General features: G+C 44.1%; 1 protein-coding gene across 14 annotated transcripts in view; it reads right to left on the minus strand.

Moving 5' to 3' along the window:
• The window catches only part of ZMIZ1 (zinc finger MIZ-type containing 1), a 424473-nt gene that overhangs the window by 16534 nt on the left and 390884 nt on the right, over positions 1 to 17055 (minus strand). For 12 of the 14 annotated variants that reach the window (XM_074296721.1, XM_074296726.1, XM_074296720.1 and 9 more), the window contains 8 exons: positions 15900 to 16098; positions 14638 to 14928; positions 9646 to 9828; positions 8513 to 8590; positions 7793 to 7967; positions 5699 to 5840; positions 2897 to 3107; positions 1053 to 1158 (listed from right to left, as the gene is read on the minus strand). In XM_074296721.1, the coding sequence (XP_074152822.1) occupies positions 1053 to 1158; positions 2897 to 3107; positions 5699 to 5840; positions 7793 to 7967; positions 8513 to 8590; positions 9646 to 9828; positions 14638 to 14928; positions 15900 to 16098 (1385 nt within the window). The remainder of the gene's footprint in view (positions 1 to 1052; positions 1159 to 2896; positions 3108 to 5698; positions 5841 to 7792; positions 7968 to 8512; positions 8591 to 9645; positions 9829 to 14637; positions 14929 to 15899; positions 16099 to 17055) is intronic. The other 2 variants (XM_074296718.1, XM_074296732.1) reach the window with 1 other exon arrangement.

Below are 17055 nucleotides of genomic sequence, written 5' to 3' on the forward strand. Positions count from 1 at the left end.
GCCCTGATGAATGCCTGCAAATGTGGGTATGAGCCTGGGCAGACCTGGGAGGAGCACCAAGACATTCATCACATTGGCTATGTGGCTGTCTCAGCCCCATCTGCGAGGAGACCTGGACCGCTGCTGCAATAGCTGTAGTGAGCTGCATTCTTTACCAAAATTTTAGGAAATGGGAGACCTTTCATTAATGGTAATGGGGGTAGAAGAGGGCTAGCAGGTAAAACGTCAGAGAATTGTACAAGTGCAGTCAGAGACACCTCCTCAAGCAATGCTGCTTGTGCTGGTTTGAGGGCAGCCTCCTGCTTAAGTGGAGTATCTTTGTCAGAAGTATCCCCACTATCAGAAGAAAAGCATCATGGCAGAAAAAGCAAGCTGAAGTCTCTAGTGATTATTCATCCAGCCATAAGTCCCAAAGAACACGTTATCTGAACAACTGCCAGAGTAACCGAATGGAGGTGGATGCATTGTACAGAGAGCTGGTCTCACGTGATCCTGAGTAACAAAGGCTGGACCTAGGCTGTTCATTACCACCTGTGAGGTCTTCCCTCATTTCCACATCTGGAATTCCCCTCCCACCTCTTCTCTCCCTAGTTGAGACCTGTCCGTCCTTCAAGGGCTGGCTAGGGTCCTATTTTCTCTAAGAAGCTCACCCTGCCCAGCCACCTCAGCTCTGCCTCCTGAGCCCTGCACACTCATGGTTGATGTATCTCCAACAAGACTTTAATGATCTGTAGTTAGCTCGTGTCACCTTGTCACCCCAGGTGGAGAGCAAAGCAGCTTAGGACAAGGGAAGACATCTGGGAAGTCTGATGATTTCTAAAGTTCTCCATGCCTGGCACAGACATACACAGATAGAGTATACAGTGGGCACTCAATAAAGGTTTTCTCACTAGCTAACGAAGCTTGGGGGTCTCGCCCGGATCCACTGTGGGTACTGAGCCCCTAAACGCTTAGCAAACATTTCTCCAGGCATGGAAGTGCAGCCCTGTGCCGTGGCTTCTGTCCCCTCCCCTCCCTCCCATCCCAAGGAAGCCCCCCGCAGCCAGACTCACTCTTTGTAATGCAATGCTCGGCAGGCAGGAGGCGTTTCTTAAGCAGGCCCTGCAGGACGGAGCGGACAGAGGGCCTGTGTACTAACTGCAACACGAACAGATGAGACTGCCAAGGAAAGGAAAGAGCAAGTTATTCCGCTAAAGCCTCAGTTTATTTGTAAAATGGGAATAGAATACTTGTATTATCTACTTCACAGAGCTGTTATGTAGTGTGAGAGACAAGCACCACTGCTGTTGACTGGATTATGTCCCTGTAACTGCACCACATCCACGGGCTACCCAGGGAGCATGGGTTAACAGATTTAACAGAAGTCCTCTTATCTAACATCCCTCCCTTCACAGTTGAGGAAACTGAGACTTTGTGAAATTAAGTGCCTTGCTTGGAGTCTCCCAACCGCAAATATTAGGTGCCCAGGTCTTCCTGATTCTAGGTCTAAGACTAATTAGCAGGCCATGTTGTCTCTGCTTGAAGTCTTCCAATGAGGGAGAACCCAGTGCTTCACATGGGTTCTCATTGTTAGCAGTATTTTCCTTTTATCAAGCCTAAATTTGCCTTACTCTGTTTTTCTGGGGCCAAGTTATTCTACCTAATGCAAAGCCTGGCACATATTAGGTGTTTAATGAAGACTTATTATTAGTGGATTGCTTGATTTGTTGCTAGGATCCAAAGTAGCAAAACACACAATATGTATCTTCAAGGATCAAGATACCTTTATTAAACATCTACTATTCCTTTAGACACTCTGGATATAAATACAAATGTGAATGCCCTCAAGGAGCTAACCTTCTTCTATGGGAATATAACAGATTCACAGATAAGTAAACATAAGATATCGGCAGTGATATTTCAGTTTTTCTTTTTAGAAAGGGAAGAGAATAATGTCTGCAATTGTGAACTTGACTTGGGTTCCTGGCAAAATTCTACAGTATACTATTGGTGAATAAATATTTAGAAAAGAAAGCAATGATCAATAAGGACTATGGCAGCCACATCACAAACAGGTCTTGCTAGACAAATGTCACTTCTTTTTTAACAGAGCTACTTGACTTGCAGATCAGGAAAAGGATATAGACATATTGTACCTAGATTTCCATGAAATATCTAGCAAAATTTGTTTTTGTTTTTGTTTTTGTCTTTTTTTGTGTGTGGAGAGGAATAAAAATTGTGGTCTAGGTGCTTGGGAATGAAACAATTCTTATTCTTAATGAGATTACATTCTAATTTGGGAGACAAATACATATATATAAGATATGATACAACAGAATTTATGTTATATTATCCTATAAATTCTATAGCATAAATACAAGGTTAATAATACAAATATATGAAAAGTATTTATATGTAAGGTGATGGAGATAGTTAGTATAAACCTAGTACATATTTAATGAATGAATTAGCAAATGAATGAATATAAAGTGACCAACTTAAAAATAGCAACAGCAATGTTGGTAACATGTGAAAACTTCAGGGCAACTTTTAGTTCATCAATTTACTCATTCTCACTTTAAAGATGACAACAAATTGATATAAAATGCAGTGGTTTTTTTTTTTTTTGGTTTTTTTTGGGGGGGATAGATTGATCAGTTTTGCTACTTTTTTTGGGGGGGAGGGCTTTTGTCTTTATTTTTAAAATATTTTGTTAAATGGATGATTTTCTGGGAAAGGGGTTGGTGATATCAAGGCAAATCTGGGTAATATTTTTTAAAAAAAGAGGGTCAATAAAAATTATTTTTCAGCAGCATAATAAAGGCCATCCCTCCTCCTGAGTCTGGGAGCAGACACTACAGCCTCTTTCCTGGTGGGATTAATGGTGGCAGTGGGAGCTCGTCCTTTATGTACTCACACAACAACATGCAGTGACCGTGATCTGGATGGTGTTTCTTCCTGGCTGGCAGACGTGCTTGAGATGCAGAGGTTTATGAGAGGTCTTGTTGTCTCCGCGCTCAATGGTGAGAGGCGTGGCGTTGACGCTGACCTGGACTGAGGCTGGCCAGTTGGTGTTCATTTGCCTATCCTCATGATGATAGCACTTAAATTGCAGCTCCAGGTCAGATCTGCAAAGCAGGACAGAAGAGGTTCTCAGAGTCTTTCCCCCCCAGCTCATAAGACTTCCGATACTCCGCTCAACCACGAAAGAGGGAGAGATAAAACCGAAATATTCTGTCTTCTCCAAGCTTGGCCACATTCTCCAGTGCTGACCCGACCCCTCGCAACCCCAAAGATACCTTCCTTCCATGACCTCCCACAATCCTAATCATGTTCTCCCCGACACTGATCATGTTTCACCAACTCAATTATAGCCCCCTCTCACTCTGACCACATCCCCCCACAAATGCTGATGTCTTCACTAACCCTGATCAGATCCAATCCCAAGCAAGCCCCCTCTAATTCCAAATGACATCCCCTCTAATCCTGACCACATCCTCTGAAACTCATTCTACCCAACTTGGACTGTTTTCCCTAGGCGACCACATCACTTGCTGATCCCAACCTTTCCAGACCTAATGCAAACCACATCTGTCAACCCTAAACTCATGATTCCCTCCTCCCAGCACCATATTGGACTTTGGAGTGGAAGGAAAGAAAGCAAAAGAACATTATCTAGCACTCTTAATTCCCATTAACTTGGATTCCCAAATTAAATAGAGAATAATAGGACAGATGGCATGTTGTAATTCAAATGGGGTTGTTGTCTTAGATAATTGTTGTTGCTATATCAATGCTAACTGTTATTACTATCATTCTTAATATAATTTTCACAAAGTACACTTTTCCTGGTTTCCTTTAGGTAAATGCACACAAATTCAAATCACCCTAACAGAAATTCAGGCATGGCATTTCAGACTTAGAATCAGGAAGACCCGGCTTCAAGTCCAGTCAAGTTATAACTTTTCTGAACTCAGCTAGCTGATCTGCAAAATGGGAATATTATTACACCTGAGTTCTCATGAAGATGGCCAGGTTTGGGCTAAGGGTCTTCCTAGAGGGAAAAGTATTCCAAAATCACCCAGAGAAGTTGATTCCAGGGTTTTAATGATCTTAGGAAGGGGAGGTGGCTACAAGGTTAAGCTGTGTATTCTTCCCTCCTTTACAGGGTGGAACATATGCCTCTGGGCATATGAAAGATTATTTTAGGTTAAAGGTATATTTATGTGTGTATGCATGTGTTTGTTATTTATACATATAGATATTTTATTATATCATACATAATTAGAGAAGAACCGAACTTAGGAGAGAGCTAGTCCAAAAGCCACAACTTCCAACCATAGGAGGACCCTCTCTAAGTTACCACCCAAAGTACCAGAGGTTCAAATCTAGAGCTGAAGGGGGCACTCAGAGGCCATCTAGTCTAGCCTTCACATTTCCAGCAATCACGTCTGATTCCCAGCCCACCATTCACCAGACACTGGTGTGGAGGTAGGTGCCTTCAAGGTCACCTTTCCTCTGGAAGCTCAAGGATGTCAGGATGCTTGGCTGAGATATTAAGTACCAGCTTTTCACTATGATACAGCTCCATAAATCTCCTGGATAGGTTTGCACAATCCCCAGCAGTTATTACTTATTAATAAGAATCAGCCAATAACCTCCTAGACTGAGGTAAGCTCAGTTGAGGGTACTCAAGAGATAATGAAATGCCAGTAGAGCAGTAATGACCTATCGAGGTAGGTGTTAATTATAAGCTATGATCTATCTGTGGACTGGCCCTTCTCCCTTCTGGCCCTGGAGCCTTAAGAGACAAATTCCAACTGGCCGTGGTCCTGCTACAACTCTCCCCCAGCACTATGTCACTACCCTGCGCAGTCATTACGAGTTTATAAGCACTGTAGTTTATGTGCTTATGTCATTTTCACGTGTAAAGCATTTATTAAATCAGACCAGGAGCTTTAGGAGGAGGTGACCTGTACCACTGTCTAGAAGGTAGGCTGGGAATCAAACACAACTACTGAAAATGAAGGGGAGGGGTTTCATGTTGACTGAGATTCAAGACCTTAAAATGGTGGGGCTGAGCTGTTGTGGGAAAGCACCCACTGGGTCTTGCCCCTGGGACTGAAAGCGCATTAAGGGTCTAAACAATGCCTTCCCCTCTTCAAAGGAGGAAGTCTCTAACAGACCGAAGCTCCCCTAGGAGAGAGCTCCTTTGTGGTTTTCTTCTTGCTGAATCCAGGATAGGGATTCCCCAAAATTGGTAGTGGTAATGGCAGGGTTTCATTATATGATGAAGATAGACTAAGTATTTCACCCAGTATGACCAGTGGCAGCAAGTAGTCCCACTCTTAGCATGGAACAGATCATGGAGAACCATAGTGAGTTGGGACGGGGAAGGTCTAAGTATGAGAAACATCACCTAGCACAGTGGGAAAGAGACAACTGGGACTCAACAGGAAGAAGCTGTATTAGAAGCTCAGATTCAAGATATCTAAGTATGGGAAATGTTAATTGGACAAGGAGCCTATTAGAATATTAAAATTCTAAATATTTCCAAATCATAATGATGAGCCTTAATGGCCAGAACAGAGTCAGATTGGCCTGCCTCCTCAATACCCTTTTATTAGGGAAAACCGTGACATGTCACTCCTGTTGCAGTGACGCTATGGGTGCTGGGGAAGAACACTTCGCTGCTGGGAATCCCCTCTGCATGACCCACCTCCACATCAGCGTCTGGTGGACAGTGGGTCTTAGGTGAAAGACGTGGTTGCTGACAGCCAGGTTGTGCTCCAACCGGAAGGGCTCCAACACCACTCCGTCCCGCACAGGGAAGGTCAGCCGGAGCTCATCATTGTGGTTGCCTGGAAGTGGAAAGGGAGAAGAAGCTCAAATTTCTCACTGTGTTATCTGTGATTCAAAGGCACAGGGCCTATTTCCTCAGCATATGGAGAGACAGGGACACTGTTTGTTACAAACACTTATGCGTGAAGAGGTAGTACACCTGTGTAAACATTAGGTGCACGTACAAAAACAGAAAGACAAAAAAAATGTACAAGGGGCATACTAGCATGGCACACGTGCCCACCTGTGCAGGTACACATGCATCAGCATGCACACACACATACACATCCCTACACCTGTGCATGCATACATACTTGTATTTGTACAAGGACACACCTGTGCTTACATACACACTTGTGTAAAACACACATACATAATTACCCACATTTGTGTATGTGCAAACACACACACACACACACACACACACATACTCCTACACCTGTGCATGCATACACACATATCCACACCTGTGCATGTACGCACACATATACATATGCACATGAAAGGAATCAGAAAATGAACTTGGCTGCTTAAAATCCTTTTTCTCCCTCTATTTAGTGACCTTTAATTCATTCCATCCATATTCTCTAAACATCTGCTCTGTGCCAGGTACTGTGCTAGGCAAGGAGAAAAAAATAGACAGGAAACAATCCTTCCCGGAGCCAAGAGCTCACCATTTATTAGAGTTTGAACAAGTCCTTGCTTGGGTTGAGGCTGTGCTTAAGAAACAAGGCAGAACATTCATGGTTTTGCAAAGGTGAATGTAGCAAACTATGCATATATTTGGAAAATAAAATGCTTCAAAAAGCTAAACAGAAAAAAAAAAGAGAAAGAAACAAGGCAGCCTCCTGCCAGGACTATTATCTCCGCTCCTCAGTGATTTCTGACTTCCTCCAGGACTGGAACTGTTTCTGCTTTTTTTTCTTTTTTTGCATGCCCTGGGATTAGAACGGGACCTGCCTGACACATAGTGAGCACCCAAAGCTTGCTGATGGACTGCCTGATTGTGTCTTTTCTCTTGAGCTAGTCTGCAAGTTCTACCAGGGGAGTGACTGTGTCTTCAGTTCTCCCCCCCTCCCCAATTCCCCTACACTGCTCAGCACAGGACAAGGACAACAAGCATGCAGCAAAAATTTGCTGAAATAAATTGGTTTCATTTCCTGCTTGGGTCAAATCAGTCACACACAAGCCAGCAGAGGGCCACCTGACTCTCTCCTTGTTCTCAGGGACATCTCAGTTGGGAGTAAGGGCCAAATCCTCCCCTGTACCCACGATGACTTATGCTTAGGATTAAGCTCAATGGAGACATGTTGACCCAAGCAGTGAAGCTTTGCTCACTGGAGCACTGCCAGCTGTTATCTGAGCACAGGCCAGAAGGGAGAGGTTTTTAGAAAGGACTCCAAAGCAGGGAGACTATTAAACAGCTTGGAAAATTTGGTACCACCTCCACCAACCCTCAAGAGTCCAAACACATTTGCCTCCATTTACCCACTTTCTTATCTGGCTCCATCTCTGTTCTACCTGTCTAGAGAGGATCATTAGTATCCAGCTGTTTCCCTCCTGTCCAACTTTTTGTGACCCCATTGTTTTCTTGGCAGAGATACTGGAGTGGTTTGCCATTCCCTTCTCCAGCTCATTTTACAGATGAGGGAAATGAGGCCATCAGAGTCGAGTGACTTGTTCAGGGTCACATAGCTAATAACTGTCTGATATTTGAACTCAGGTCTTTCTGACTCGAGGCTTGGTCCTCTATCCACTATACCACTGAGCTGCACTACAAAGAGGATTTCAAAAATCCAAAAGCCCTACTTCCCCCACCCTCCATATCACATTTACTCAGTTCTGAACCTGGAGACGTTTCTCCAAACCCTCCTCTCCAGCCTGCTGGGATCCAATAAGAACAAATGGAATGGAGTCAGAGGCAGCAGGACAGAAGAGCAGAGTGAACCACATGCCACACCATTCTACTCACTTGGAGGTGGGGGCAGAGCACTGATATTTGGCTTAATGTCAGGAGGAAACGGTGGTTTAACATCCTGGCTGGGAGACAGGTACGGAGGGATGCTGCTCCCAGGAGTCATGGGTGGGGTTGGGTTTCCTGGAACAGGTGAGTGAGGGTAATTTGCCACAGGTACTGGCCTGGAAGGCTGGAAAGAAACAGAAACCATTTGTGTATTATTCCAGTAGCAAGGACACACACACACACACACACACACACACACACACTCTCTCTCTCTCTCTCTCTCTCTCTCTCTGGATGTGTGTATCTCTGTTGGTCTGTCTCTGTCTTTGTGTGTGTGTGTGTGTGTGTGTGTGTGTGTGTGTGTGTGTGTGTGTGTGTCTGCCTCTGTCCCTATTTCTCTGTTTCTTTCTTTTCTTCCCTCTCTCTCCATCTCTGTCTCCCTTCCTCCCTCCGTCCGTCCTTCCTCCTAAATTCATTCAGGAACTATTCCTTCACTGGCCACGCACAGGGCAGTAACTCAGAGAGGAAATGTTGGCCAATTTCTGGAGTTGGATGCTAGCCCCTCCGCACCCCACTTCCTCCAGCCCATAACTATCTTATTCATTTTTATGGATGTAAACTTTGAAAAGGTTCATCCCATCCCTATCCCTCCAACATAAGGTCCTGCCTCACATAGTAAATTTGCCCACTCCCACTGATGGATATATATTTATCCAAATCAGCACTTACCCTATTAACATTTCCTTGGCTATAGTTACTGTAGCTGCCTCCCGAGAAGGTGTTATTCTGTCCATTAAACTGATCTGGCTGTTAAAGTAGAACAAATCAGCAAGCGAATAAACATCATAAAATGGAATGAGCTGCTCAGCCATTCTTCCCCTTGGTTTCCCCCCACCCCCATACTCCCAGCTGTCCAGCACCAACTCTGGGCAGGAGATGAATGAGAAGGAACACTTCAGATTTGCCATAGCAGCTTCCAGTTTCCAAGTGCTTCCCCTCAGAGCAGCTCTGGAAAGAGCAGACCCTTTGAATTTTATTATCCCTGAGTGACAGATGAGGAAGCTGGGGCTCAGAGAAGTTAAGTGATTTCTCAAGCTCACATAGCTAATGTCACAGTCAGCATTGGAATCAGGTCTCTCCTAACTTCAAACCTCTTTCTACTCCATAGGTCCCTCCAAGCCCCTTGAAGGGAAGGACAGGCTCTGCGTCATCTCTGTCCAAAGCAGTGAGCAGACACTTATAAAATGAATTTGGGCCAGAGCAATGTGGATCATGATGTCCCTCCTGTCCTTCCGACAGCTGGGAGCAAAAGTGGGTTGGCTAAAGAATCTTCCCTCTCTGAGATTAACCCACAGTGATTTCAGAAGATGGATAATGCCATAGAAAAAACATAAGGAAAATGGGGTGCCCAGAATGGGGAGAAGTTGGTGCTTTTGTCCTGAATGATCTCGCTCATTCTTTCTGGACAAAACTCTTAGGAATGACTTTTGCTGAGGAAAATGGCTATTTTTTGAGAGGAAGGAAAGGGTAGGCAAGAAGAGAAAGGTTAAGATTCCATCTAAGTTTCTCCCAAATCAGCAAATGGTAGCCACAAAATGCACACATCCAAGCCAGCCTGCCTGTGCCAAATGAAAGAGAATAGAAGCTATCCAGGACACTTAGAGGAGCCAATAAAGTGGGGCTTCTTCGGCACACTTCCAAAGAGCCTCAGGCATGTCAGGGGAGGCCAAGATTCTGTTTAGGAGCTGGCATGACCAATCTGCCAAACCTAACTAGCTACAGGCAAGAACAAGGAGGCTTGCTGGTTTGAACAGTGCAGAAAAAATCCCTAGTCCCTGGAGGATGTCAAGAGCCAGACTTACCTTGTAATACTGCCCCATATTGACTGTTGGGGGTGGATATTGCCCTGTACTCTGTTGGCTTGGCATCCGCTGTCCAGGATAGTTGGGAGACGTGATAGGTCTTGGAGGGTTGGGGGCCGGGTACTGACCAGGTTGGGTTGGGAACTGGCTATTTGGTCCGTATTGCTGGTTTCCATAGTTGGGCTATTACCCAAAAGAGACGGAAAAAGGGGGAAAGAATGACGGTCAAAAGCCTGGTGGTATCTTATACAATGCTAAAAAATAACCACCTGCAGTCACATTTTTATCTATACTAATTTCCAACAAGTAAACCAATTCTGCTTATTCTGAAGACCATCTCATGTCCCATGTTTCCCTGAAGCCTTCCCAACCAATCTCTCCCTCCTTTGAACTCATACAGAGCCTACCAATTGTCTACCGCTAAAGATGACTAATTTTTTCATAGACATTAGTCTCATTTTCCCCACTGGACATTATTCCTCGAAAGCAAAAGTTATGATTTATCCTTTTACAATCCCTATTGTGAATGATAATAATAATGCTAATATTATTAGCTAGCATTTCTAATCCAGAGCTTTTATGATTCCAGAGAGTGTTTTATGTATGTTATCCCATTTGATCCTCACAATAGCCCTGTGAAGTCAATGTTATGATTATCCCCATTTTAATAGATGAGGAAACTTCTCCAAGAAGTTAAATGATGAGGCCCCAAGAACAGAGCTGGGAGCATCTTAAGTGGTGTCCAGATATCAAACTCCCAGGCTAGCACGCTAGCCCCCAAGTCACCCAGCACGGGGCTAGGGAGAAGGAGCTGCCAAGGGGTTTTGTGAAATGGCACATTTAAGACCAGAAAATCCAAATCTCTTCTGCAAAAAGTATTTATGTTGTTACAAGTGATGGGGATTGGTTACATGGAAGATACGATGTCTCTCTGGCGAACAGAAATCTCCAGGGGGCACAATTTACAAACCTTCCTCCCCCATGTGCCTGATCCCAGGGCATGTGGGACCCCATCCACGTGGGGCTTGGTACATGCATAATACGGGTGCTCACTGATTTCCCCTGAGTGCATAGAGGTCCCAAACCTCAGAGTGTCCACAGCAGGGGAGGACCGGATCCCATTTTGCTTGCCACTTCCTACACGGGAAGCACTCTGAAGAATGGTAAGGGGCTTTTGGATTGCACTTGGGATTTCATTAATGTGGAGAACTCCTGGTGAGGAACTGCCTCCCAATGAGGCAGAAGAGTTCTGCAACTTAAGCATTTTAAAAAGTTGCTTGGGCAGAGAGGTTAAGAGATTATTACTGGCCCAGTGCTAAACTGTAGATATAAAACCATAAAAGCTCTATATTAGAAATACTATTACTATTATTATCATTAGATACAGTAGGGATTTTAAAGGAAGACTTGAACCAAGGTCTTCCCCACTTCTTCATCTATAACACAATGCTGTTTCTCTTTAAATTAAAAAAAAAATAAATGACTTAGCATAAACAATTTAAAAAAAAATTCATGATTTATTTTTTATTTTTAATAATCCATTTCTTTTTAAAATTTGAGTTCCAAATTATCTTCTTTCCCCCATTCCTCCCTCTACTGAGAAGACAAGCAATATATCATTAATTATACATATCATTAATAGTGTTGAACCTCAATTCAATCAAACTTACACAATATACTTGTTTACACTTAAAATAATTACATGACTGAATGATTTTAACTCCAAACTTTTCAGTCACTGCTTCTCTCTGAGGCTCCACTAGGATTCTTTGTTCTCCTCATTCTCTTTCCCCTGTTTATGACCACAGTTATAAATCAATAATTACTATATTTTATATCATCTTATATTATTTATATTAATAATATCTCTTAATAATTAATGGAGCAGCTAGGCAGTTCAGCAAATGAGAACTGGGTCTATAATTGGAAATACCCAAGTTTCAATATGACTTCAGACACTAGCTGCGTGACCCTGTACAAGCTATTTGCCTCAGTTCCTCATCTGTGAAATGGGGCCACATTAGAGAAGGAAATGGCAAACCACTCCAGTATCTTGGCCAAGAAAATGCTATGGACAAATGCCTATGATATCACATAGAATCAGACACACCTGAGCAATAATATAATTAATAATAATTAATTAGTCTCTCCCTCAGCCTCCACTGAGGCTGTTTTCTCTTAACTGAATTTCCAAAAGCTCCTTCCAAGCTTCTTTCTGTCACACACCTGCCAGCTTTCATTTCTCCTTAACCCTTCCTCCCCCATGGCTGGACATTTCCTCTGCTTCCATGACAAATGCAGCTTCTCTGCAAATCCCTGGGCACACAGCCCTTTGCCGTCTGCCACTTTTAACATTGCCAGGTTCTGTGCCCAATAAGGGAATTCTGGGTCCAAGAACAGGAGGATTTCTGTAACTTTTACTTCCGAATGGAAGTCAGGCATATCATATTTTGAGGCAGGCACTGATGGACAGGCCGCTCTGGGGTTTAGAATCCACATTATATGAAGGAAGCTGAGATGACGGCAGATCGGAAAGACTGTGGAGATGGGAAGGGGGTGCTACTTATGAGACTTCAAATGTTTTTGGAGATCTAAGTGGTACAGTGATACACCCAAAGCCACGCAGCTAGGAAGTATCTGAGGTTGGATTTGGAGTCAGGAAGACCTGACTTGAAAACTCAGATATTTATTTAATTAGCTACAGGATCATGCAAGTTACTTTATCTCTATCTGCTTCAGTTCTCTCAGCTGTAAAATGGAGATAATAATAGCAAATAATATAAATAATATAATATAATATAACAATAACCTTCCAGGGTTGTTGTAAAGATCAAATGAGATACTGTTAAAAAGCCTTAGAACAATGTCTAGCACACAGTAGGTGCTATATAAATGCTTATTCACCTCTCCTCCCTATATCATTTAAATTACAGATTAGATGTAGTAATAGATCATTGATCCAGAACTAGGTCTGATTAGTAGAAATTTCAGAGAGCCTGATTTCAGCTCAAATATAAGGAAGAACTTTCAAATAACTAGAGCTTCCCAGTAATGGATGGGCTTCCAGGGTAGGTGGTGAGTTCCCAATCATTGGAAATATTCAAACAGAGGTATCAGAGATGCTATAGGGAAGATGCTCGAACTAGCTAGGGGATTGAATCGATGAGCTCTAAAGCCCCAATCAACTCTTGTTTTATGATAACAAACTGCAAAAAAGGGGGCCGTTGTTCTAGGAGGCAGCATGAATCTGGAAATACTGGGGGAAGCTGAGAATGATCTGTCTAGATCAAGCATTTAATAGCTATGAAGTGCTGTTTAATGAAGACAATGATTAATTTATTAAAAATAATCAGTTACCTGGACAGAAATAACTACACCCAGAGAAGGAACACTGGGAAGTGAATGTAAATTGTCAGCACTACTGTTTATCTATCCAGGTTACTTAAACCTTCGGAATCTAATACTTAATGTGCAATAAGAAAATGGGATTTACACACATATATTGTATCTAGGTTATATTGTAACACATGTAAAATGTATGGGATTACCAATCATTGGGGGGAAGGAGTGAAGGGAGGGAGGGGATAATTTGGAAAAATGAATACAAGGGATAATATTATAAATAAAAAAAAAATTAAAAAAAATAAAAATAAAAAAAATAATCAGTTACCACAACCTCCCCCCCCAAAACCCTGCCTGGCAGCCTAAAGCTGGTAAATGATTGGGTGGCACCTCCTGAGTTCACATCAGGCTAATTACAGCAACCACCATTACTCAGCTATTGTCTTCTGTGGCCTTTCTACCAGCTGGTTTGTTCTTGGGAGCTGGGCAAGGAGACATGTCTGGCCCCAAACAAAAGTGGGCACAGAAAAAATGAATAGGGGTGGGGGAAGGAGAAGAGATCCCACAAAGCTCTGGAGACGTAAGTGAATAGGCAAAAAATCCATGGCACTCAAAGATGAGGCACTTTGCCGGGAGCAAATGTCTTCTCCTGGGGTGGCACTGAGTCTCTGGAATTGGCAGAGTCGGTGACACTCATTAAGCACCTACTACGTGTATTGTACCAACCTCTGAGGACAAAAAGGAAGGAAAAAAGCTGATGGCGTGCCCTTCTCTTCCTCAGCTTGAGGATCTTCTTCAATGTGGTCTTGCTTTCTCTGGATACAATCTTTACTTCCCCTACTTTGGGAGATAGTGTTTTAAGGCTAGCCAAAAGACAAGTCCACACCCTCCTGCAAAGTGGTTCTGTGTTGGACTCCATCATCTGTTCATGTTTTACATCAATGTGAATCCTGGGGTACCTATTTGATGCTATAAGCTCAGAGGGCAATAATCTGGGTAGATTGCAACACAGGGTAATTTAGAATAATAGCTGGCATTTGTACAGTGCTTAAAAATTTCTGTGTGGTATCTCATTTGATCTTCACAAAAACAATATTACTATTGTCACCATTTTACAGTTTAAGAAACTGAGGCTGGGAAAGACTTAAGTGACACAGCTGGAAATAATTGGAACTCAGATCTTCTTGACTGCAAGTCTGACATGAACCACTGCCACTTGATTTGTGGCCAAGCTGCTGTCTAGTAACCACTTTTATATAATAATGATTCTACTCATCCTCTGAATCTCATCTCCCAAGAAACTCCTGTCTATTTCTGATATAACTAATTATCAATCTCTTACATCTGTGTTGCAGTTTGTGCTTTTTGAAGCCCTTAAAGTCATCTGGTTTTTCTAAAAGCAATGCATATTAGAGAGGTAAAATATTATCATCCCCAGCTCAGAAAAGTTAAGGGACTCAATGGAGGTCTCACAGCTAGTGAGCATCAGAGGCTAGTCTAGAATTCAGATCTCCTGACTTTTAGTCTAATTTTTCCCACGCTGAGGGACCACGAGGGCCTTTGATGTGGCCACTGCAAGCACGATTCACCCAGCCCACATCCTCCAGATCATTGTGGTTCCCTCCCTCCTCCTGCTCCCAAATCACTCACTTCTCCTGGGTACGGTCTTTTTATGCTCTGTATAGGAAGAGACTGAGGTCGGGGACCGGGGTACGCCTGCTGCGGCATTCTCTGTCCATGTGTGCTGAAGGGGCTGATTCCAGGAGGCCGAGGCTGGTTCATGCCCATGGGGGGGCCGCTCATATTGGTAGGTGTCATGCCGGCAGGCATATTGGTGGGATTCATGGTTCCCCCCATGGAGGCAGGCCCTCGGGGCCCAGGCTGGTTCATGAACTGGCTGTTGTACGCCTGAGTCGGACCCATCTGGAAAGAGGAACAGACCTTCAACGGGAGAAGAAGAAGAAGAAGAAAAAAAGGATAAAATGTGACATGCATTGAAAGTGTGAGGGAGGGAGGGATGAAGGGGATGGAAGCCAAGGGATGAGGGACGGGAGATGGGGTGAGTTTTTCTGAGTGGCTGCCATTCCTTTCCCAGGTCTCTGAGGTTAAGAGTTACCTCGGGTAAAGGGAGAACAGGACTGTCATGCTCTGGGCATCCCGGCCTGATCCTCTCCAAAGTCCCCAAAGAGGAATGGTAGCAGTGGAGAATTGGAAGGGCTAGTCACCCCCATGCACAGGCAGCATTCTCTGGGGCAGGCAAGCGGGGAAGGCGGAGGGGAGGGTGAGAACAGTGAAATCCAGGGAACGAAATGGGATGCGAGTGACTGGGTGGGTAAGTGGGTGATGTACATGAGAATATGGAGGCAGGCCACTGGCCCGAGGCATGGACTACTACACTGGTGAGAGTGAAGATGGCCTGTACAGCTAAGCGACAGCTCGAGGCCCCTGTTCCTAAGGGCCGAAGCTGAGCTTAGTCTTGATCCTCAGTCAATGGGAGAGCACCAAAAATCCACAAAGCTTGTTTCAGCTGCAAATCTGAACTCCCTTCCCCTTCCCAAGTCTTCCTGAGCACAGCTTGCATGGTTCACATCCCATCCCGATTCCCTCTTCTCACACCTTAAGCCAGGGCCTAAAAGCATCAAGGGAAGGAGAACCGAGGCGAAGGCCTGGATCTCTCAAGTCCTAGTATAACTGAGACAGGGATAGAGCTCACGGGGAGCAGGTAGGAGGAGAAGGCACCCCACCCCCAAATATGCCATAACATGGTGAAGACAGAAATCCAACAATGTGGATACACACAAACATAGCCCCAATACACACAGTTATATGCACTGTTGCTCTGCTTAATGCCCTCTGGTCTCTGTGCTGTGCTCTTAAGGACAACAAAGGGTTAGGAAGACAGAGCCCCTTACCGGTCCATACTGGTTCATGTCCTTGTTTTGGGTCTCCTGGAGAGCTGCTACTGTGGCAGTGGCCGTGGCGGTGGCTGTGGCTGCCGCCGCCGCCACTGCAGCTGCTGCTGCTGCTGCAGCTGGCTGAGTGAAGTCTGCGGGTGGCCGGGTATGAGGAGGGATCCCCATGCCCGCAGGGGCATTGGGACCACCAGGGTAACTGCCAGAGAGAGAAGAAAGAAAGGGTGAAATACAGCTGGCAGAGGAGGGAAACCACCCAATGATGGATGGGGTCAAAGTTAAATGGGGGTAAGGCTGGCTCAGATATGGAGACTCTTGTTGAAATTCCCTTGGCTTGAGGAAGGGAAGGGAGCCATTCTACAGGAGGACAGACTTTGTTCTACCCCAATTCACAAATCCTAGAGGTAGTATGGTGCCTTGGAATGAGCCTGACAAAAGCAAGGCGGGAAATGGATAATACACTTTAGCAAATGCATACTTTCTGCCAGGAATTGTGCTAAGCGCTTTATAGATATTGTTACATTTGATTCTCATAACAACTCTGGGAGGCAGGTGCTATTATTATCCTCATTTTACAGTGGAAGAAGCTGAGGTCGACAGCAATTAGGTGACAAACCCAAGGTCACACAGCTAGGAAGTATCTGAGGCTGGATTTGAGCTCTAAGCCTACAACTTTATCCACTGTCACTTGGCCGTTTCTGAAATTGGACTCCTGCTTCTGATAATTAATACTGGTGTGGTGTTGGGCAAATCACTTAATATCTCTGGGCCTCAGTTTGCCCATTGATAAAAGAGGGCTGTATAAAATAGTCTCTAAAGATCACTGGCTCTACAACTATGGAGCCCATGAGCCTATATACTCCCACCCACTTATGATTCTTGGAGCACACTACAACTACAGTTGTACTACAACAGAGAACCATACTAACCACTTATGTTAAGTAAGTTAAGGAAGCCCTATCTATCCATCCAGCTATCTATCTATCCATCTATCTATCTATCTATCTAATTTTTTTTTTGAGAAGTGATATGGATAAAACTGGACTCAGAGCCAGGAAGATCTGGGTGCCAATCTTCCCTCTTTGTGACTGTGAGCAACTGCCACTTCTCTGTCCTTCTGATAAGTATGAATGTATAAACTATAGCATGGTTACAA

The sequence above is a fragment of the Sminthopsis crassicaudata genome, chromosome 2 (genome assembly GCF_048593235.1).
Source record: "Sminthopsis crassicaudata isolate SCR6 chromosome 2, ASM4859323v1, whole genome shotgun sequence".
NCBI lineage: Eukaryota > Metazoa > Chordata > Mammalia > Dasyuromorphia > Dasyuridae > Sminthopsis > Sminthopsis crassicaudata.